The sequence below is a fragment of the Drosophila willistoni genome, unplaced genomic scaffold (genome assembly GCF_018902025.1).
Source record: "Drosophila willistoni isolate 14030-0811.24 unplaced genomic scaffold, UCI_dwil_1.1 Seg169, whole genome shotgun sequence".
In the NCBI taxonomy this organism is placed as follows: Eukaryota; Metazoa; Arthropoda; class Insecta; order Diptera; family Drosophilidae; genus Drosophila; species Drosophila willistoni.
Genome location: NW_025814128.1, coordinates 6150323 through 6174142, shown reverse-complemented (window position 1 = coordinate 6174142; position 23820 = coordinate 6150323). Strand labels below are relative to the sequence as shown.

Below are 23820 nucleotides of genomic sequence, written 5' to 3'. Positions count from 1 at the left end.
CAAAACCTCGTGAGAAGAGTTTCAAGTGCTTTCTCTCAGCTAACAGCGACCCTCGTGGTGAACGCGGCACACGAACTAACGGGGACCCCTTGCAACGGGCCTGAAATGACTTCGGTCTGGATGCCGGAAACGGTCACCGCTGGTATGACTTCAATGCCAAGAAGTAGATCGATCTTCGCCTTTAAACTAAAGGAGGGGTCGGCTAGAGGAATATTAGGCATTCCTTCCCGTGTGGCTTGGGCCATCGTACATGACGGCAAATAATCAGCAACTTGGGACAAGACAAAAGCTTCTATCTCTATCTGGACTGGAGGTCCATGCGATGACCGAATGCTTATATGACAGACCTTCAAGGTTCTATTGACCTTTCCGTTAATGCCTGTCACTTCGGCCCTGACAGTTTGGAATGGTAATGAGACGGAACATTCTTTCGGATATAAAATTCGCTTCCGAAGCCGGGTCTAATAACGCCCGTGAAGGATAAGTAGTACCCTTGTGCCAAAAGTCCACGATGGCTGTACCTAGCAACTTATCTCGTGATAACCTTGCCTCAGAGGTAAAGTATGTCCGGACAATATTGTGAGAACTGGGCTGCGCTGAAAGCGGCGTTGGACTATTCTCCGTTCGGGCATCATTGTGCAAGAGCGTATTGTAACGCCCCTTGCAAGTGAAGCAATTGTGCTGACTCGAAACAGTTCAACTCTTCCTCTTGCGAAACAGTTCAGACAAAGGGACTTTTTCTTTATGTATGCCACCCTCTCTGGCACCGGCATCTGAAGGAAGCGGGGACATCGACGCACCGGGTGAAGGAGCTTCATACAGAGATCACAGGATTTTGGTTTGGTGGTCACCTTGGCTTCAAATGTAATAGCCTTTCGGGTGGCTGGAAGAGGATTTCGCGAAGTTTCGAACCGAAAAAGCCAACGCTCAGTAAAGAAATCGTCCATCATTTGCCATTCTGGAATGGCAGTCTTATCTCCAAGAGATTGTTCCCACAGTGAAAGGGTGTTCTTCGGCAATATGATGGAACAGAAAAATACGAACATGCCTCCCCAAGTGGTTACTGGCAGGCCACAGTGCTCAAAAGCACGAATGGGTGCCAGCAGAGCATTCTGATGATCTTGTAATGCTTTTCCGGACTCATGGGAAATTTGAGGCAGGTCAAGAAGTGCTCGGAATTGGCTGTTCACGATAAGTCGCTTATTTTCAAAATGCTGTTTGAGTGCATTCCATGCCGTTTCATTTCATTCATTTCATTTCATCATTTGTAAGCGGGAATTTTGCTGCAATGAGGTTGGCTTCACCCCTCGTTTTCGCTTCTTCTCCCACAACGCTTGAACTCGATCACGACGGACAATTAAGTGATGTGGGTGTCGACTTCAAACTGAATTAGTTTATCGCTAATAGAGACAAACTTCTTCAAAGTCATGGTGGAAGCAACTAAAACCCTTTTGGTTTCGGACCGAGTGACTCTTGGGGCGGTTACCAAAATCTGTGGATGTGGTACCAATGATTTGACCTCTTTTTGGCTTGCTCGTCGTGGCTCTGGCGTGGCTTGCTGAAAGGTCGTGCTTGATGGTGCGGACGTGAGAGCTAATGGACTAGAGAGGGTCTGAAATGGTTGGGAAGGAGGAGTAGTATGGCTGGTACACACGCTGGCACTGTCATTTTGTCACATGGATTCAATCGCATTCAATAGGTACATATTTGGTGGGCCTCATAAGAGACAGAGAGAGAGAGAGAGAGAGTGCGAGAGAGTGAGAAAGGGAGAGAGAAGTTTCATTCATTAGAGTCCAGCAGCAGTAGTAGTAATAAGATACAGATACATATGACATCATCAGAGTAATAACTGCCTTTGAATTCACTTCAGATCAGAAGATTTATTAGTCACCCGCCCTACTGCCAAACATATTTCTCCTGGAAATACTTTTGGGGTCAGTTCACCTCAAATACCCAAGCTTGAAAATGTGTGTGTGAAATAATATCCTCTGCCGCTGACTTGGAGCAGCAATTGAGGATTTGCCCGTGGCCGCAGTGTTCTCAGCCTCTTTCTCGTCTTTTGATGGGCTCGTGCTCATAACCCCACAGAATGGCGGTTATAAAGTAGTGAGCTGGTTTGGCACGGCTTGACAATTAGCGAAAAAGACAAACTAGAACGTTTTGGAAACACTGGAACAATACCAAACCACGCAAGGAACGGTTTTGAAACGCCTTGAAATAGATTAAAAACCCACAAAACGAGTTGGTACGTTTGGGATAACTTGGAACACTGCCAAAAAAAACACTAGGAGCGGGGTGGAACGTCTTGGAATTGAAATACAAAACCCAAAGATACGACTTGAAACACTTGGAATTGAACTATAAAACCCAAAGATACGACGTGGCACGCTTGGAACACCTTGGATTTACAATATAAACCCAAAAATACGACTTGGAACGCGTGGGAACACTTTGGAATTGAAATATAACCAAAGATATGACTTGGAACGCGTGGAAACACATTGGAGTTTAAATCTAACTCCAAAGACAAGATTTGAACGCGTGGAAACACTTTGGAATTGAAAAATAACCAAAGATACGACTTGGAATGCGTGGAATCACTTTGGAATTGAAATATAACCCCAAAGATACGACTTGGAAACGATCGGAAAATTTTGGGAATTGAATATAAAAAAACCCAAGATACGACTTGGAAACGATTGGAAAAATTTGGGAATTTAATATTAAAACAAACCCAAGATACGACTTGGAACGCTTTGGAATAAGAATAAACAAAAGCGCGGAACACAAATTTTCAACAAATATACCCCACAAAGTGCATGCCAACCTAGGGTATACAGCACAGCTACTTTTGGTCGTTTGCTTTGTGCCGGTCTTTGGCACATGAGCTTGCAGCTGTGCTGGTATACTGCAGTTAAGTAGGACCTATGTATGCACGTATGTATGTATATAGGCTGCAAGGGGGAGCGGTATTTTGTTCGCGGTGATGGAAAAATATATTTGTGTGCAAAAAAAATTAAAAAATTTTGTAGAATATATGTATGGATATGTACTATATGGATATGAATATCAATATGTAAAATTTTATGTATGGAAAAATATGTATGTATATGTACATATGTTATGGCTATGTAAAATGTTGGAGTATATGTATAGATATATGTGTATATATGTATATGTATATGTGTATTGATATGTATATATGTATGTATTTAATTTTTTTCTTTTTTTAAATATTAAAATATGGAATGGAAATATGCAGAAGTGCGAATGGATCGGATTTCTTTATACAAATTAACAACTTTTTTTTATATATATATTCTTTTGATGTGTCTAGCTGATATGCCCCAACTTTATAGAGTGTCGCGGGACACAAGAAATGTCTAAGTGTGGCCTTTATATGTGAAAGGGTGGTCCACTTTCTTTTTTTTTTTAAATCTTTATTAATTTGTATTAAAAATTTTTTCTCTTCGTTGGAACCACCTTTCACTTCGCGCACACTCAGTACAGGGTACAGTCCCAGGAGTGGACTGTATTTGCACAAAAACTTTTTTTTAGGATTTAATTTAGCACTGGATAAATTTTGTAATTTTTGTTATGTCACATTCACACACACTGCTTGCATATATATATGTACGTAGAAGATCACTTTGAATTTCGTAGGATTGTCTCTATACATACATATGTGTTAATATTTTGGAAATTGCGAAAAAATTAATTTTAGAAATAGGCAAATAAATATGGCGTCTATATAATTGGCCTATATATGCCAAAGTGTGAGAAAAAAAATCTTGAAGTGGGCGAACAAATATGACGCCTTATGTACTGGACACATATATATGTATGAAAATTTGGGGACCAAAATTTTCTCTCCTTTGAGGAGGAAAAATTTGCGCGAAAGTAATTTTACTTGGATTAGGAGAATCAAGGGCAACAATTATATGTATGTGAGTATGGGTACGGATGCTGGAGGTATGTACATGTACTCATATACATATAATTTGGAAAAAATAGCTTAGCTCGAAATATGTATGAAATTCCACCGATGCAAATGGTTCGGGAGGATCTTGCTATCAGGCTCGAAGGACCAATGTTTGTGTAGGGGGGTCGAACTTCCTTGTCGCTTGGGGCAGCTAAATGAATTTTTCCTTTGGGTTTCATTGTCTCCAGTGAAGGAACAAAAACTGATCCCGAAAAGGTCAAGGCAATTCAGGAGTACCTCAAGCCAAAGAGCCTCTATCCACTAAAATCGGACCTTGCTAGTTATGACAGTGTGTTCATTAAGGATTTTGCATCAATTGTGAGTTCCTTAACCGACATACTGGAGGACGAAAGTGCCTAATTGACTTTGATGAATCGCAACGTGACGCCTTTGACCCCTTAAGAAATATTCTAGCATCAGAGGATGTTATACTCATGCCCAGCCAGAGAGCAGTCGCCAACACTTCGGAAACTTTTTTGCCGCATGATAGCCAAGAAAGAGTGCCACAACCAGAGCCTGCATGGCAGACCATGACGGCGAGGCAACCGAAACGGACTCTCCGAAAAAGGGTCCTGCCGCTATTTTGGTACAACGCAAGGGTGAAATGTCATATAGCGATATGCTAAAGCTGGTGACAAGGAGCCAGGATAACAAGCTGCAGGCAGTGGGCAAAAGCCTACGCGCCGTAAGACGCACCGCCAAAGGAGACCTCCTACTGGAGCTAAGCGCAGCAGAAGCAGAAAACATAACCCAGCTGAAGGACAGGAAAATCTCCCCCAATTGGGCATGTGGCAATCCGCCCACGCACAGGTTAACGCGATATGGCAGACAGCTGCTATTTGCCGCCCAGTCTGTGCCTCGCAGACTTACCAAGGCTCTAGATGAACTGACGACCGACGCAAGGACACATCGCGAGAGACTTCAACGCATGGCAGAGAAATGGGGAAGCTCCTCCACAAGACGTCAAACTATTGAACCAAGGCACCCAAAACACGTACAATCGGGCCGGTAGAGGATCCGTGATAGATCTTACGTACGTAAGCAGTGGCCTTGCGAGGATATCATCTTGGAAACTGGATAACTGTTATACGGCGAGCGATCACGAGGATCGCTCACCCAGGCGTTCTCTTCAATGCTGTCCCGGCAAAGTCTCATAACAGCCACGGTGCAAGAAATAACAAACGAAGTCTGCAGAATGATAACAGCTGCCAGCACGGCTGGTCCAATCCAGAAGCCACCACAGGCCTGTATTTTGGCCCTGTCCCTAGATGTCTCAGATGTCCCAGATGTCTTCGCAGCCGTCTTCAACCGCTGCCTCACCAGGGAGTCTATCCTGAGCAATGGAAGATCCTGAAGTTGGCCCTTCTGCCCAAGCCGGGGAAGCCAACAGATACCTCGCCCAGATACACCGATATGTCTGGTGGATTCTATAGGCAAAGTGTTTGAAGGCCTCGTCGGAACGAGACTGAACGCTTACGTCAGCGAGTGCGGCGGTCTCTCGGCCAACCAATTTAGCTTCCGCAAGGCAAGATCCACCATTGACGCCTTCCATCTAGGTACTAGATGGAAAGGAGGCTCCAAACAGTACTGCCTGGTCGTCACGCTTGATGTAAAGAACGCCTTCAACACTGCGGATTTGAGATACGTTTTCGGTGCCATTTATGATCTCGGCGTCCCACCGTATCTCCTGGCCTGGAGCTTCTTTAGGCAGAGGATCCTGAGATACGGCACCTCAAATGGCCCTAAGAAACGTAATGTGTCTGCTGGAGTGCCACAAGGCTCGGTCCTGCGGCCGCTACCTGATGTACGGCGGAGTGCTGCGTCGGAGTGGCTACCGCCTCTGCGCACTGAGGGTCTGCAGCGATATAGAACCGTCTCTGAGGATGCTGCGTTGGTCTTTGCAGGCATGATTCCCATTAACTTGCTTGCGGACGAGGCCAGAAACATCGCGGACGTAACAAAGCGCGGCACAGCTAAAGACGATGCAAGGTTGCTGAGCTTCGCCACTTGGCAAGAGCGGTTTGATTCATCTAGCAAGGGGAGGTGGACCCACACCCTTATCCCCAAGGTCACGCCGATGATGGAAAGGAAGCATGGACAAGTCTCCTTCCACCTTACCCAGTTCATCACAGGACACGGCTGTTTCAGGACTTACCTCTATAGATTCGGGCACGAGTCTGAGCCGTACTGCCTGACATGTGGTGGAAGCATGGTAGAGGACGCGGAACATGTCATTTTTGTATGTAGGCGATTTATCAGTAAACAACGGCTTCTGGAGGAAGCGGTCGGCACTGTGGTGACAACTGAGAACCTTGTGTCCATAATGCTGGCAGACGCGGCGGCATGGAATGCAGTGAGCAGCTATACAGGCTTGATGGCAAACAATCTAAGAAAGGCAGAACGTGAACGAAATGGCCATACCTAAAGAGTTCTAGGTTTTTGCGAAGCAATTCCCCATGGGACGTTCCGCAGAAATCCCCCTATTTTGAAGCCTACAGACTGCAATATATATATCTTGTGTGAGTACCTACAACTGCTATGCATTTAGAAACTACTGAACCGATTGCTTTCAAAATTCGACACACTGTGGAGTCAGGTTCAAGCATGGCTTTTGTCTACCTTTGATGTCGATATCGTATTCGCGAGCGCGAATAAAATGGGTTTCATACGGCTTTCCGTGTATCGACCGCAGTAGGCAGGAGCAGTTATATGTCAACAACATGATCTGCAGCAATACAATTGCTTCGCTCGCAAAGAAGTGAACAGCATAGGGGAAGGATAGCTGAATCCCGCGCACAGATAGGACTAGATCGACATGAGCAATGCCATCGTATTGCATTTCGATATGACCCAGCTGCTTATAATGCTCCAGCCGCTATGTCGTCATTGGCCAAATTAGTCATGTTTGCACTTACAGGCTATGAAGTTCAATAATTAAACCAAAGGAATGTGTTGTGCTGGCGGCAAAATAAAATTTCCTCAACTTAAAGCACCACCAGAGCCACGGCGCACTCTGCTTTCCGGATCCACCTTTGAATCGAATCATTTCCTATGAAACATTAGGAAATATAATTCCTGCTTCCAAATAACCTCATTTATGGCACCCAATTCGTGCCAATTTTAGACAAGCGCTTAGCTATGACAAATAAAGTGCTAAGTCAATTGGGAATGAAGATGTTTATTAACTTAATCATGTCATCTTATCCAGCATAGAAACAGAGGAAATTGCATTGAAATTGAAAATAGGTGTGCCAATAATCATGCTCCGGAATATTAATCAGCCAAAACTCTGCAATGGCACGCGACTAGCGGTCAAAAAATTGATGAAGAACTGCACCATTTAAAGGTGAAGATGTCCTTATTCCCAGGGTTCCCATGATCCCGACTGATACACCGTTTCAATTCAGAAGATTGCAGTTTCCCATTCGATTGGCATTCGCCATGGCAATTAATAAAGCTTAAGGTTAATCTCTAGAATTATATGGTTAGATTTACATGCGGGTTGCTTTTTACATGGACAATTGTATGTTGCGTGTTCCCGTGTCGGTAAACCAGATAGCCTTTATATTTACGGGGAGAATGGCAAAATAAAAAATATTATATACCCACAAGTATTACAGAATTAAACGTATTTAAGAGATATGTTTTAATATGTTCCTCATATTTTATGAGTACACCAACAATGTGCCACAACGAAGCGTGTATTGACCGCAGCGCCATCTGCTACAGCGAAGCGTGGCAGGGTACAGCTAGTATTTTCATAAAATTTCTTAACCAACCTTTGATTGTCAATACGACTCGGAGTTTTGGGGAGGAAATTTACCCTTATTCACCTCCCGTATATCCGCTACTGTTTCTTATGTATTTAGGTTTAGATTCATATTCCCATATGAATATTTTTTTTTTGTTTTTTTTTAACGTTTAATATATTTGTTGAATCTACTCTTAAATTAAAGCCTAACAACAAGTTTGAGATATTTTTCTTAGTCTAGTACTTAAGTTAAGTCCTGGGGATACTGCAGGCGACCCTAATCACTTATTATGGGGTTGGTCTGTCATTTCTTTTAAGACGCGTTCTATTATTAGTTCGCGTAAGGGAATTGGCAATAGCCTTTGGATGTGCATCCAAATTTACAGAATACTTTACTTGACTACCTATTTCAGATTTTACGCTAGGTATATTTAGATCATTTTGAATGCTGACGTTCCATATGTACCACGGAGCCCCCGTGATTGACCTTGAAATCTTCGACTGCGCCCTTTGTATGATGTCGACATTGCTAGTACTTGCATTCCCTCATAGTACGGCACCGTAAGTCCAGATGGGTTTCAGTACGTAGTTGTATAGGAGGACTTTATACTCCAGACGTAGAGGGTTCCGAGCATTGATAATCCAATGTAAGGTACTCCCTTTCAGTTTAAGCTGTCTCCTTTTTGCTTCGATGTGCTTGCGCCAAGTTAGTCTTCTGTCTAGGTGGAAGCCAAGGTAAGTGCCATCATCGGCTTGAGGAACTGGTACGTTGTTTAGCATTAGAGCTGCACAGTTTCTTCTGTTAAGCGTAAATGTAACATGTTTGCATTTCTGCTCGTTTACCCGGATACGCCAGGTTGCTAGCCATTCCTCTACCACCTTGAGGGGTTCCTCTAATTTTGCAGAGGCTGGTATTGGGCATTTGGATCTGCTGAGGATTGCCGTGTCATAGGCAAAAGTGGACGTTGTAAGTCGTAAACTCGTTGGTAAGTCTGCAGTGTACAGCAGGTAGAACAATGGGCCGAGTACACTGCCTTGCGGTACACCAGCTTTGATTTCAAAATCAACGGAGACGGAGCCATTACATCTTACATCGAGTTTCCTATTGTAAAGGTAAGATTCCATGAGTTTGCGAATGTACTGTGGGAGTTTTTGCCGGATTTTGAACATCAGACCCTCCAGCCAAACTCTATCGAATGCCTGGGCAACATCGAGAAAGACAGCCGAACAGTATTCTTTTAGTTCGAATGCTGTTCGTATTTCGGATGTCATGCGATTAACTTCTTCAATTGTCCCATGTTTTTCGCGGAAGCCGAACTAGTGTGAATGGATTGTGTTCTCCAATGCCAGAAATGAGTTTACTCGGGTCTGCAGGACCTTTTCATAAGGCTTCGAAAGACATGGCAGCAAACAAATTGGCCTATAGGATGATGGCTGAGTTTTGTCCTTTCCCACTTTAGGTATCATGATGATGGTGGATCTTTTCGACGCTCTTGGGAAGTAGCCAATTCTTATATAGCGTTGAAAAGTTTGCAGACGTATTGTATGGCGATGATAGGTAGTTCCACGATTTTCGGATCTCATCCGATTGGAGTTCCGAGTACTCACTATCCGTTAATGTGCTCGAAGGTGGAAGTACAGATGAGTTTGCTGTTGGATTTGGCTGGAAAACCATTTTAAGACGTGTGGCAAATACGGATGCCCTCTCTTCGTCACTGCGGGCCCATCCACAGGTTGGACTCCTTATCGGTGAAACTGTCTCTGTAGGAGCGCTTAAAGTTAGGTGGGCTTTCCACAGAGGATGTTTTGAGCTGGTTGGACTAGGCTTTTCTATACATTTCTTTAAGCCCAGCTTTCTTCTTGTCTTAACGCCTTGGAGAGGTTGCGATTAGCATGCCTTAGGCGAAGCTTTCTCTGCTGGTGAGCGAGTAATCTGCCATTCTCTTCTTAGACGTCGTTTTTCCGTTACTAGTTGTTCTATCCGACGGTTCGTAGGCCTGTCAACAGGTTTAGTGTAAGTAGAGGCTGGTGGAGTAGATACTCTTGCTGCAGCTGACAGCATTGACTCAAGTACAGAGACACACATGTCACATGGGTTGACTATTGTGTTGTACAACTGCTTGCCTTTAGGATTTACGAGGCGAGATCCCCAATGCGTATGTTTGACGTTATAGTCCCCTGCTGCAATGAAACGATCTACGTGTGTGGTGAAGAAATCGGTAAATTCCTTTTCAGAGATTGAGAAGCGTGGTGGGCAGTACAAGGACAAAGTGTAGTGTTGCCGCAGCTGGTTTGGACAGTTATAGCAGTAGCTTGTAAGTGCTGAGTTTCAAATCTGTTGAGGAACGAGTGTTTTATACGGTTTTTGATTAGGATACCAGTCCCGCCATGAGCTTTTCCGTCTGGATGGTTTGTTGCGTAGAAGGTATATTTTGGTATTTGAAAATTATTTTTTGATTTTAATTGTGTTTCCGATATCAGCATGACGTCAATTTCACTTGAGTCTAGGAATAGTAGTAGTAGGTTATTTTTGTGCTTGGAAATGCCGTTAGCATTCCAAAAACATAGACGTAGGGAAGCCAATTTTTATTATCGATAAGCTTCTGGATAAGCAGGTTTTGATTCCGCATCAGTTCCTGCATGGAGTTTTGAAAGAATGCCATAAAAGTGGTCATGGTTTGATTAAGTGAGATCAATAGGGCCTCTAAACCACTTGGAGTTTGCTGGCCAAGTTCTGGTGCGCTTGGTGTCGGATTTTGGAGCGACGGGGTCTCTTTCGCGGGCTCCGTCTGTCGAGTTCGGAGCATGCTAGCGAAGGATACACTAGGGCTGGTTGTAGCAGGCATGTTAGATAATCTAACAGCCTTGGCAAAGAATACCCCCGGTGTAGTTTTAGAGGCGTTGAAGGTGATTTTTGGTCCAGCTGGGGGTTTGCGCCCGTTTAGGTGTGATTTAAGATCCTTAAAGACTCTGTAGTTGGCAGTGTGGTTCCCTCCACAGTTACTGCATAGCCTTAGTGCGAAATTATTTCTGTCTTTGGTGCAAATGCCGTCTTTATGATGTTCGCCACAGACAACACACACTGACCTAAGATTGCAATTGTTAGAGGTGTGGTTGTAATCCTCGCAGTTTTTACAATGCGGTGGTTGGTATCTCTAATGGGGCTCCTCTCCTCTAAATGAATATTTATGTACTTAGATTTAGTTCTATTTTCTTTCCTTCAATATATTTAGTTTGGTACAATCGCTTAAACAATAAAGATACTTTGCTCCGGCACTTGGCCGTTAACAAATTTTAAAGACACTCGTAGGCAAAAATATTTTGATATTCCTAACATTTGACTTTTATTCTGCTCTGCTCCAAACGGTTATATTATATGTAACGAAAATGACGATTAAAATTAAGTACACATTAATAACTGTAGATACACTAAATAACAAAAACAGCACTAATGACACACTGTGCAACTAGTGGCTATGCACCGAATTTCGAAGAGACAACAATATTAGATGAAGAGCGGCACTAAAACAAAACGTTTACCATGGAGATACTACATATCATCAATACACCGAGCGCCACACGACTTAACTTTAAGACTGATACCGACAACTGCACTCACATATACAGACATTTACTTGACAAAAATAAGTTCTTAACTCCACGTCGAACGGTGCTGACGTGTTAAATAATGTATGTTACAAAATTGTTAAATGTCACACAATTGTTAAATGTTCTTGCATTTTATTGTAGTTGCCATGAAGACGGTTGCCGCTGCGCAACCGAAATATATCGTAAAAAAAAAAATAAATTTAAAAACTACGTTTTATTTTTATTTGGAACAAATGACCTGAAGCCTGATAGGATTTTAGATAACAACACAAAGGTCGCAAAAACTACCACAATGACAACAACGGATGGCCCGCCGATCGCAACCCAAACCATGGGATTTGCGAAATTAAAACTGAACTACAGCAACACAAAAACAACAATTAATAGACATCAGACTACCTCCAAGAAATAAGTAAGACTGAAAAGTAGTTTAAAATTTCTGTTCAAATGTAGAAGATCTAAATTAATTCCCAATTTTATTAAAAATACCACACGATGTGATAATATTTTTAGGTTTGACAATAACGCATTTCCAGACATAAACAAAACATTGGACAGATATACATATTTCTTTCACACAAAAATATTAAACCTTCTTATAAAACATAAACATAACACTCTCAAAAGAATCAACAACAAATTAGCTGAGACAACAAAAACTCAAGCATGAGCGCATTTTTGGAGAGAGAACAAAACGCAGTAAAAAGACTAACAAAAACATTGCGGGAACATCATGAAATAAACATGAGAAACTAAACAACAAACGGAACTTTGCTCTCTTTAACAACAACAGAACTGACGATTGATTTGTAAATGAGACGGAATTGGAATTCCCGCCGGATATAAAATCATTACTATCAAAGGGTCCAAAGTTTGCTCTTCCCATAGCACACGAGAAGCTCCATCTCACTAAATACATGGCCGATGGAGAAGAAATAGTTCAGACGATTAAGGAAAAAGAGAAACAAGAGGCAGCGCGTACTGCTTTCTCTTTAATGGTTAAAGAGCATAGAGCGATGAAATACATTAATGCAACAGATCGTGCAATATTAAATATAACTCAACGGACATACAAATTTCTTAAACAACATGACGATATTTTGATATTAACATCTGACAAAGGAAATAAAACGGTAGCAATGAAAAAGATTGATTATGACCATAGAATGATGGACATATTGTCGGATCTAAACACCTATAGAATCCTCAGGAAAGACCCAACAACACGATTACAGACAAAGAACAACAATCTGGTGGACAAACTACATAAGATGGGGGTTATTTCAAAGATTGAAAAGAACAGAATGACGACAACTACGGCGATCTCTCTAAGAATATATGGACTACCAAAAATACACAAAGAAGGGACACCATTGAAACCAATTTGTTCGTCAATTGGCTCACCATCCTATGGACTTTGTAGATACATTATACAAATTTTAAGGAATATAACATTGGACTCGAAATATAACATAAAAAATGCAACTGAATTCAAACAACGCATAAATAACAGATACATTTGTGACGATGAACAATTAATTTCGTTTGATGTGGTATCATTATTTCCAAGCATACCAACGGATTTAGCATTGGACACAATCAGGAACGAATGGACTAAAATACAGGAACACACAAAGATACCAAAAGCTTTATTAATAATAATTTGCGAAGAACTCAAAAGCGAAATGATAAAATAACGGTTTTTTTGCAAGTTGTCTTTTAGCAGTTATTTACGTCTATCAGAACGCAACAGAAACCTCTGGGAAAGAGCCGGAACATTTTTTTTGCTTTGTGTTGGAATTTGTATGAAATTGAGTAAATTTTTCCTGTCACTTGAATAGAACATGCATTTAGTTTGATCGTTTTTTTTGGCGAGTGATCATACAAATTTTGTTAAAGGAGGTTTTTTGCTATTTTCGAGTATTGGCTTTAATATAAAAACAAAATGGGTCGAGGAAAGTCCTTAACTGATGAGGAAAGAGGACAAATAAAGGCGTACAAGGACTCTGGACTATCAATTGCCAAAAAAAAATCAATAGAAGTCGACATGTCATTACAAATTTTAAGGTAATGTGTCTGGCTATAGAAAGAATATGAAAGGCCGCACTCATAGTGTGATTGCAACGACTCAGTTTTTGGTGTTCTCGGATGAAAAAAAATTCAATTTAGAAGGTCCAGACGGGTATAGTTATTATTTCCATGATATACGCAAAGAACCTCATCATTTGGACCGTCTTCATAGTAGAGCTCGAGGTGTGATGGTGTGCGGGGCCATTTCATACTATGGCACCTTTAAACCTAAATTTTTGTCATCAACAATGAATGCATTGTGCTACAAGGAAATTTTAGTAGAGGCTTTTCCACATTTCCAAACCTTTTTTGGGCCTCTCCCAAAGATGTATCAGCAAGATAATGCGCCAATACATACAGGTCGGCTTGTAAAAACGTTCATAAAGAGCCAAAATGTGGACCTCCTAGCTGCCCTACTCACCCGATTTAAATATAATCGAAAATGTGTGGGGATGGCTGACACGGGAGATTTATAGTTCTGGAAAACAATATTCAAGTGTTCCAGAATTAATAAAAGCAATTGAAATGGCTTGGGATTCCATTTCTTTGAATTATTTGGCCAGTTTGTATGAATCTCTTCCAAACAGGATGATTGAAGTCTTGGAACAGAAAGGTGGCTCGACACATTAAATTTCTTTTTTTTTACTTTCTTATTTTCTATTTTTGTATGTAAACAAAGTTATGCATATGTTAAAACATTGAAACGAATTTAAAATGTATTTTTGTTGAGGTGTCCTATTCAAGTGACATACAATTTGACTGCCAAAATTTGATGTAGTTTGAGAGAACCATTTTTGTTATAAACTAAAGCAGTATCATGAAGTTCTTCATTTGTTTAAAACATAAGTATTAAATAATCTTTAATTTAAAAAAAAAATGGATCGCTAGCTTTATTGGTTCGGGAGTAGTGTCTCATGGAAAACATACGTTGGAGGTGTCCTATTCAAGTAATGAGGAGTGTATATTAAGTATGGAAAACAAAGATCAAGGTATGTATAATATTTATTTTATGACAAAAATACATTAATATTTGTGTTGTTATTGTCCAGAGATGTTGATGGTTGTATTTGTACTAAAATCCTAACCATTTTAATCGTGTTCCGTGAAGTATTTTTATACGAAGAGCAGGCAACTAAAAATGGCAAGTTACTAACTTAAATGTCTAGTTTCATGTAGTAACAATCTTATTTCCCCGTTTTCCCCCGTTTATACAAAAAACGCAATTGTAGTTCTCTCGCAATTACCAACAGCACGCATGCCGATATTTGGAACAACAACAATCGCAATGCTACCGCTGCAACGTCGTTTATATTGGCAGAAATTAATAGAGATGATTTGACTATATCGCACATTCATACATTAAAAGCCAAAGTATCCATTTGTCTACTGATTTACTTCCGCATGCAGCCTCAACATCTCCAAAAAAAAGGAAAAATTAGAAGTCAGTATAAAGAAAAAAGTGAAGAATGTGTCAAACAAAGAACCGGTAAAAATATCTAATAATGTAGCCTTAGCCTATATATTGGAAAATGGTCAACAAAACAACAATATATTAATACAAAGCAACTAAAAAATGCGTACGGGAACGACATATATCCTGGTTATGATGCAATACAAAAACGAAAATGCAGTGTAGTCCCACAGGAATGCAAAGTACAGAAACTGTGGCAAAGGTTTCTTTGCAGGATTTGTTAAGCCTTACGGCTGAACGAATATTAATTTTACAAAAGGAAGTTTTGCAACATATGGAAAATGTTACAGAGTGCACACTTATTGCATACTATGGATTTGATGGGTCGACCGGTCAAAGTGCCTATAAGCAGAAATTTGATTTGGATGAACCCGATTCTGACGACAGTTCTCTATTCGTGGCAACTATGATTCCAATAAGATTAGTGGATTCTTTAAATCGTTTAATTTGGGTGAACAGAAGCCCCCAGTCTGTACGCTTCTGCACACTAATAAAAATTGAATACGCTAAAGAAAGCCTTGCAAAATTCCTAGCAGAAAAGCATATTTTGGATATGCAAGTAACAAAATTAGAAAGTTTTAAATCACAAAGCTCAAACATTTCTATAAATTTCAAAACATATATGACATTGATTGACGGCAAGGTACTTAATGTTTTAACAAATACGAAGTCTACGCAATGTTGTCCAATATGTGGTATAAATCCAAAAACTCTTATGCACATCAATGACTTCAATTCAGTAATTTTTAAAGCTAAACCTGATTCTTTGAAATACGGCGTTAGTCCGTTGCACGCCTGTATTAGGTTTATGGAATTTGTTTTAAACATACCATATCGAATCGACATTAAAACTTGGCATGTAAAAGGCGATAATAAAAATAAAATGTTATCGCGGAAGAAGGAAATTTCGCAAAGAATATGGAAGGAAATGGGCTTACGTATAAGTATACCAAAACAGAATGGATCTGGTAACAGCAAAGGTGGATATACGGTGAGGCCTATCTTTGCAAATATCAAACTTTTTGCAAAACGTTTGACGACGTTATATTAAAATATCAAAGAAGCTAACATCGGCTATGCCGAAGTTTATATACCCTTGCAGTCCTTGGTAATAATAATTTTACATGTTCAAACTTTGTTTTCTGCAACTCAATTCATCAATATACAAATTACACAATTTTACTCTCTATTTTACAATTTGTTCTTCTTCTTCCCTCATTCCCAAAGCAAAGCAACGCACGCATACACATACAGTTTATATAGCGTTGCGTCTGTGTGTATGCATGTACTCTGTTGATGACGAAAGACGTAGTAGACAGCAAGCAGTGCTGCCGGCAGAGCTGATTATTATATTGACTGTAACTTGTGTTATATTTATCCGATCACACTCAAATTTTGGGATCTGGGGTTTTATATCCAATATTATCACATATGTAAATTTCATAGCATACTCCAATTTTTATGAAAATGTTTCTTCTAGTTCTTCTAGAGCTATATGATATTGATTATGTAGGGGGGTCGAACTTCCTTCTGGTTTGGGGCAGCTAGATAAATTTTCCCTTTTTCTTCTTTCCTCCCAGTAAATTGTTGACACGCAGAGAAATTTTACTTCACTTGTACGTATATTCAGGTATATAATTCAACTAAAACTAGCTTACTTAAGAGCAGGGCACCAAGCCCAGCTTGGAGCGAAGTGTGGGGAATTCTTTTGTGGGGAGAGCGATGGGCATCATCGGGAGAGCGGCGCGAGGTGAAAGCTTCCGCCTCCTTTAACCCTTGTGTTGCCCGGTTGGGCATAAATGCATGGTGCAGAAATGCTGACTCACGGCCTTCAGACGCTGCCACCGGTTAATGATAGACGGTACCTGATCCTTGATTTCAGGTTCCGTCACGGATAGCAATGGACCGCCCACTAGGAAATGGCCTGGGGTCAAAGCTAAAGAGTCGGTGGGGTCTTCAGACATAGGAGAAATCGGCCGCGAGTTCAAACACGCCTCTACCTTAGCCAGCAGCGTAGAGAACTCTTCAAAAGTATACCTTTGGTTGGAGGTGGCCTTGTAGAATAGAGTTTTAAAACTCTTAACTCCAGCCTCCCACAACCCTCCCATGTGTGGTGCCCCGGAAGGGATGAAATGCCAGGACACATTCTGATGGCTGTAGTGGGATAATATTTTCTGCTGGGTAGAACTTAGGAAATCTTTTTCAAGCACTCTGGATGCACCTACGAAGTTTTTTCCGTTATCGGACTGCACTTGCTGGGGACACCCTCGCCTCGATACAAAGCGAGCGAATGCTGCCAGAAATGCTTCGGTACTCAAATCCGACGTTGCTTCAAGGTGAACGGCTTTGGTGGAAAAGCAAACAAAGACACACACATATCCCTTTGATATGCGGCAAGCGCGGCCGGTGAAACTCTTGATGTCGAAAGGACCTGCAAAATCTATACCGGTGGTCGTGAAAGGACGTGTGAAAGTAGTTCGCTGGGCCGGAAGGGTGCCCATTAGCTGTGATTGCAGCCTTCTTTTGTAAATCACACAGACTTTGCATGAATTGACCACCGATTTTACTAGATTCCGCAGTCTTGGAATCCAATATCTCTGTCGGATGAGACGGACTACCAGTTGGCTGCCCCCATGGAGAGAGATCTGATGCGTGAAAAGCACCAACAGCCGGGACAATGGACTTACTACTGGAAACAGAAAGGGGTTACGCTCATCGTAGCTAAGGGCCGCTGCTTGTTGCACGCGCCCACATGCTCGGATCACACATGATGCGTCAATGAAAGGATTCAAATTGAGAATGGTGCTAGACGTGGGCAGAGATTTCTTCTGCTGTAGACACCGATGTTCCGTCGGAAAGTAATCACGCTGAGTGACTCGGATCAACGCCTGAAGTACTTGATTGATCTCGCTAGAGGTCACCTCCCCGGAGTAATCGTTTGGAAGTTTACGACACCTTCTGCCGAAACGGATCTCATATGCTATCACCCGTAAGGCACGTGCCAGATTGGAAAAACGAGATAGTATCTCGTTGGCTGGCTTAGCGATCGCGACGTGGACCTTCACTACCCGCTTCTCCAAGGTAGTGTCTAGTGGGAGTGGTGTCGCTCGCTGCCAGGACTCTTGTGGTTCCCGTAGCCATGGTGGGCCGTGCCACCACAAATCCTTGTGTACCAGTTCCTGCGCACTCAGGCCGCGGCTAGGGAGATCTGCTGGATTGTCCTCTGAACGAACGTGATTCCATGGGGCGTCATTTGTTGCCGTCACAATTTTTGCTACCCGATTTGCGACAAACGTTGTCCATGTGCAGGGTGGCTTATTTAACCACGACAGTACGACGGTGGAATCTGACCAATAAAAAGCCTCCGCATTATCAACTGGAAGTTGCGGAAGAACTGCAGCTGCCAGTTCAGCTAAAAGTGTGGCTCCGCATAATTCAAGGCGGGGCAATGAAACCGTTTTAACCGGGGCTACTCTAGATTTCGCTGCAAGAAGGCAGCATGATATGCCTTGGTCATTGCTAACGCGCACGTAAATTGCGGCACCATAAGCCCGCTGTGACGCATCGCAAAAACAATGGAATTGGATGTCGGAATTTGGGTCATGAAGAACCCATCGTGGAATTCGGATCTGGTCAAGGAAGGAGTAGCTCTTTGTAAAATCCTGCCACCTGTGATGGAGTTCACTGGGCAATTGATCATCCCACCCTAGCTCTTGTAGCTAAAGCTCTTGCATAAACACCTTGGCTTGAATCACAAAGGGAGCCAGCCAGCCAGCGGGATCGAATAACTTGGCGATCTGCCCGAGGACTTCTCGCTTAGTATAAGCTGACTTGACATCTTGGGGTGAGATGACAAAATAAAACTCATCCGTAGTCGCTTTCCATCGGATTCCCAGTGTTTTCGCTGTGCTAGCCTCTTCGATATCGAGGAAATCAGCATTCAGTAAATGACTTTTTGGAATGCAACTGAGCATGCTCTTCACATTCGATGTCCACTTGCGCAAAGGAAAGCCAGCTGAACCAAGAGCGTCTTGAAGTTCATTGACCATTGCGATTGCCGTTGCTTCATTATGAGCCCCTGCCAGGACATCATCGACATACATATAGGACTTGATAATATCGCTAGCCAAAGGAAATTTGGATTGTACATCACTTGCGAGTTGCTGAAGTACTCGGATGGCTAAGAACGGAGCACAGTTAATGCCAAACGTGACGGTATTCAGCTCGTAATCACCAAGTTGCCCCTCTTTATTTCGGAACAGGATCCTCTGAAATGGCGTATGGATTGGATCGACCATAATTTGGCGGTACATTTTTGTGATAAACGCCACTTGAGAATCTGAGTAGTGAGATCGGACTGAAGTACCGGACCAGGGTAAAGTATGTCGTTGAGACTTACTCCGTTGGTGGACTTGCTAGAGGCGTTAAAGACTACCCGTACCTTTGTTGTGGTGCTGTCGGGCTTGAAAACCGCATGGTGTGTCAAATAAAAATTGTTATTAGTGCCGTCAAATGGAACTTGACGCATGTGGCCCAAGTCCAAATATTTTTGGATGACGGCGTCATACTCAGTTTTTGCCGGAATATTTTTAAGGAGCCGGCTTTCGTTTTTTAGGAACTGAGCCAATGCCCCTGGTCTGGAATGACCAATGTTGATGTTGGTTGGATCTCGAAACGGAAGTGAGACCGTATATCTCCCCGAAACATCTCTTCTTGTGGTCTTCTGGAAATTGACCTCGCAAACAGAGTCAGAATCTTCTACCGGTTTGCCCGGTAGATCCTCCACCTCCCAAAACCTTGTGAGAAGAGTTTCAAGTCCCTCCTCTCTGCTAACAGCGACCCTCGTGGTGAACGCGGCACATGAACTAACGGGGACCCCTTGCAACGGGCCTGAAATGACCCAACCGAATCTCATCTCTTGCGGAAAGAGTCACCGCTGGTATGACATCAATGCCAAGAAGTAGATCGATCTTTGCCTTTAATCTGAAGGAGGGGTCGGCTATAGGAATATTGGGCATTCCTTCCAGTGTGGCTTGGGCTATCGTACATGACGGCAAATCATCAGCAACTTGGGACAAGACAAAAGCTTCTATCTCTATCTGGACTGGAGGTCCATGCGATGACCGAATGCTAATGTGACAGACCTTCAAGGTTCTATTGACCTTTCCGTTAATGCCTGTCACTTCGGCCCTGACAGTTTGGAATGGTAACTTCATGAGTCGGAACATTCTTTCGGATAGGAAATTGGCTTCCGATGCCGGGTCTAATAGCGCCCGTGAAGCATAAGTAGTGCCCTTGTGCCAAAAGTCCACGATGGCTGTACCTAGCAACTTATCTCGTGAGGACCTTGCCTCAGAGGTAAAGTAAGTCCGGACAATATTGTGCGAACTGGGCTGAGCTGGGACCGGCGTTGGATTATTCTCCGTTCGGGCGTCCTTGTGCAAGAGCGTATTGTGACGCCCCTTACACGTGAAGCAATTGTGCTGACTCGGACAATCTTTTACTTGATGTCCTCTTGCGAAACAGTTCAGACAAAGGGACTTTTTCTTTATGTATGCCACCCTCTCTGGCACCGTCATCGGAAGGAAGCGGGGACATCGACGCACCTGATTCTCCTTCATAGAGAGATCACAGGATTTTGGTTTGGTGGTCACCTTGGCTTCAAATGTATTAGCCTTTCGCGTGGATGGAAGCGGATTTCGTGGAGGTTTCGGTGTGGGAACCGAAATAGCCAGTGCAGTTGTATTTTCCACTGCTTCGAGCGTACGGAACCGCTCAGTGAGGAAATCGTCCATCATTTGCCACTCTGGAATGGCAGTCTTGTCTCCCAGAGATTGTTCCCATAATGAAAGGGTATTCTTTGGCAATTTGATGGAACAGAAAAATACGAACATGCTTCCCCAAGTGGTTACTGGCAGGCCACAGTGCTCAAAAGCGCGAATGGATGCCTGCAGAGCATTCTGATGATCCTGTAATGCTTTTGATGATGGCTGTAAACAAGTCACGGAACGTGGGCCATTTTAAGTAATCTCCCGTAAAGACTTCTGTGTCAATGGGTGGCAATCGACAGCCTCGTTCTGCTGGTGCAGAGGTAGGCGCATGACGGTTCGGAGGAGTAGGAGCAGACCCTTCATGGATAAGCTCGTTTAATCGAGCCGTGCATCGCTCGTAAACTTGATAGCATTTGTCATATTTAGCTTGCCTGGCTAAATCTTCAGAGTTATCGTCTTTACCATCTGTGAGTGCCTCGCATTTCTCATATTCCTGCTCGACCTTCTCCCACAACGCTTGAACTCGATCACGACGGACTTGGAGCGTAAATACGCTGACCTCGGACAGTGAAGTGACGTGGGCGTCGACTTCAAACTGAATTAGTTTATCGCAAATGGAAACAAACTTTTTCCAAGCCATGGTGGAAGCAGCTAAAACCCTTTTGGTTTCGGACCGAGTGACCGAGTGACCAAAATCTGTGGAAGTGTACCAATGATTTGACCTCTTTTTGGCTTGCTCGTCGTGGCTCTGGGCTTTGCTCGGGGCTGCAGTGTTCTCAGCTGCTTTCTCGTCCTTTGACGGGCTCGTGCTTATAACCCCAGCGAGTGGCGGTTATAAAGTGGTGAGCTGGTTTGGCACGGCTTGAAAATTAGCCAAAAAGACCAACTGGAACGTTTGGGAAAAACTGGAACACTACCAAACCACTAAAAGAACGGCTTTGAAACGCCTTGAAATAGATTGAAAATCCAGAAAACGAGCTGGTACGTTTGGAATGACTTGGAACACTGCCAAATAACCCTAGGAGCGGCTTGGAACACCTTGGAGTTCTAATATAACTACACAGATACGACTTGAAACGAGTGGAAACACCTTGGAATTGGAATCTAACTCCAAAGATACGACTTGGAACGTGTGAGAATACTTTGGAATTGCAATATAACTCCAAAGATGCGACTTGGAACGGGTGGAAACACTTTTCTATTGAAATAGAACCAAAGATACGACTTGAAACGAGTGGAATACTTTGGAATTGAAATATAACTTGAAAGATGCGACTTGAAACGCTTTGGAATCAGAACAAACAAAAGCGCGGAACACAAATTTTTAATAATTAAATATTATTCGATTTTTCCTGAACGTGACCCTTCAACATATATACCCCACAAAGTGCCTGCCAACCTAGGGTATACAGCACAGCTACTTTTGGTCGTTTGCTTTGTGCCGGTCTTTGGCACATGAGCTTGCAGCTGTGCTGGTATACTGCAGTTAAGCGGTACTTATGTATTGTAAGATTCCAATTATTTAAAGTCTGTTAAATACTCATGTATATACCGAAACCGGTATTGTAGTATCGATTGTTAGTAATAAGTATCGACTGTTAGTAATAAGTATCGATTGTTAGTGATAAGTATCGATTGTGAGTAATAAGTATCGATGGTTAGCGATAAGTCCTCGATCGGTTGAGAGACGGCGTCTCTCTTCTCTTCCGGCGACGAAACGAACAAGTTGTCTCTGCGCAGACGACCAGAATCAAATCGGAAAAATACTAATCCATCCTTCTATTTATTATTTAAAATATAGCTATTTACAACTCAGAAGTGGGATGACCACCCGAAAAGATAAATATTTCGGGACACGGCAGGCCACACGTTCCACATCGAGAACGGCCGCCTCCACGCCCACCGCTGCTGGCGCACCCACTGCTGTGACTCTCGCTGCAGTACCGGCGGCCACTGGAGCCGCCGCTGCAGTACCGAGAGCCGCTGTGCCAACTGCCGACATACTCGCCCCTGCTGCTGGGCCAACTGCGGACATACTTGCCCCTGCCGGGCCCGCCGCGGCTGGGCCAACTGCCGCCACACTTGCTCCTGCTGGGCACGCTGCTGCCGTACTCGCCCAGGTTGGGCCAACCGCTGACATGCTCGCCCCCGCCGGTCCAACTGCTGCTATACGAGCCCCTGCTGGGCTAACTGATGCCACATTCGCCCCTGCCGGGCCAACGGCTGACATATTCGCCCCTGCCGGGCCAACCGCTGACATGCTCGCCCCCGCCGGGCCAACTGCTGCTATACGAGCCCCTGCTGGGCTAACTGATGCCACATTCGCCATTGCCGGGCCAACGACTGACATGCTCCCCTGCTGGCCCGCGGGCCCTGCTGCATACGCCCCTGCTGGGCCAACTGCTACCGCACACGCCCTGCTGGGCCCGCCGCTGCTGCATCCGCCCCTGCTGGGCCCGCCGCCGCTGCATCCGCCCCTGCTGGGCCCGCCGCCGCTGCATCCGCCCCTGCTGGGCCCGCCGCCGCTGCATCCGCCCCTGCTGGGCCCGCCGCTGCTGCATCCGCCCCTGCTGGGCCCGCCGCTGCTGCATCCGCCCCTGCTGGGCCCGCCGCTGCTGCATCCGCCCCTGCTGGGCCAACCACTGCTGCATCCGCCCCTGCTGGGCCGACTGCTACCGCACACGGCCCTACTGGGCCCGCCGCTGCCGCATCCGCCCCTGCTGGGCCCGCCGCCGCTGCATCCGCCCCTGCCGGGCCCGCCGCTGCTGCATCCGCCCCTGCTGGGCTAACCGCTGTCACACTCGCCCCTGCTGGCCCAACTGCCGTCATACTCGCCCCTGCTGCACCCGCCGCTGCTGTGCCCGCCGCTTACAAGCCACCTCGGCAGACTGCCGCTGCTGCACCTGCTGCCGCCTCTGCACCCGCTGCCACTGCTGTACCCGCTGCCACTGTCGTACCCACCACCGCTGCCATTGCTGTACCCACCACCGCTGCCGCCGCTGCACCCGCTGCCATTGCTGTACCCGCCGCCGCTGCCGCCGCATCCATTACGGTACCTGCCGCCGCTGCCACATCCACTGTACCTGCGGATGCTGTGCCCGCCGACTATATGGCTGCCATGCGGGTTGCGGCCTTGCTCGCCGCCCCCGTTACCGGTCTCGACGCG

General features: G+C 44.1%; 1 protein-coding gene across 1 annotated transcript; it reads right to left on the bottom strand.

Moving 5' to 3' along the window:
- Positions 1–35: 35 nt before the first annotated feature.
- LOC124460952 lies at positions 36–21294 on the bottom strand. Its single transcript, XM_047012538.1, has 3 exons — positions 20926–21294; positions 20074–20873; positions 36–393 (listed from the first exon to the last, which is right to left on the bottom strand). Exons 1-3 carry the CDS (start codon positions 21292–21294, stop codon positions 36–38), a joined length of 1527 nt encoding a protein of 508 aa, XP_046868494.1.
- Positions 21295–23820: the final 2526 nt, after the last annotated feature.

Excerpts from the sequence above, each read along its gene's own strand:
- LOC124460952 (XM_047012538.1), bottom strand. The coding sequence starts at position 21,294 with ATGGCTTGGAAAAAGTTTGTTTCCATTTGCGATAAACTAATTCAGTTT. Across the intron at positions 20,874-20,925 it reads TGCCACCCATTGACACAGAA|CCATCATCAAAAGCATTACA; the intron begins GTCTTTACGGGA and ends ACTTGTTTACAG. Across the intron at positions 394-20,073 it reads TTACCATTCCAAACTGTCAG|GGCCGAAGTGACAGGCATTA; the intron begins GGCCGAAGTGAC and ends CCAAACTGTCAG.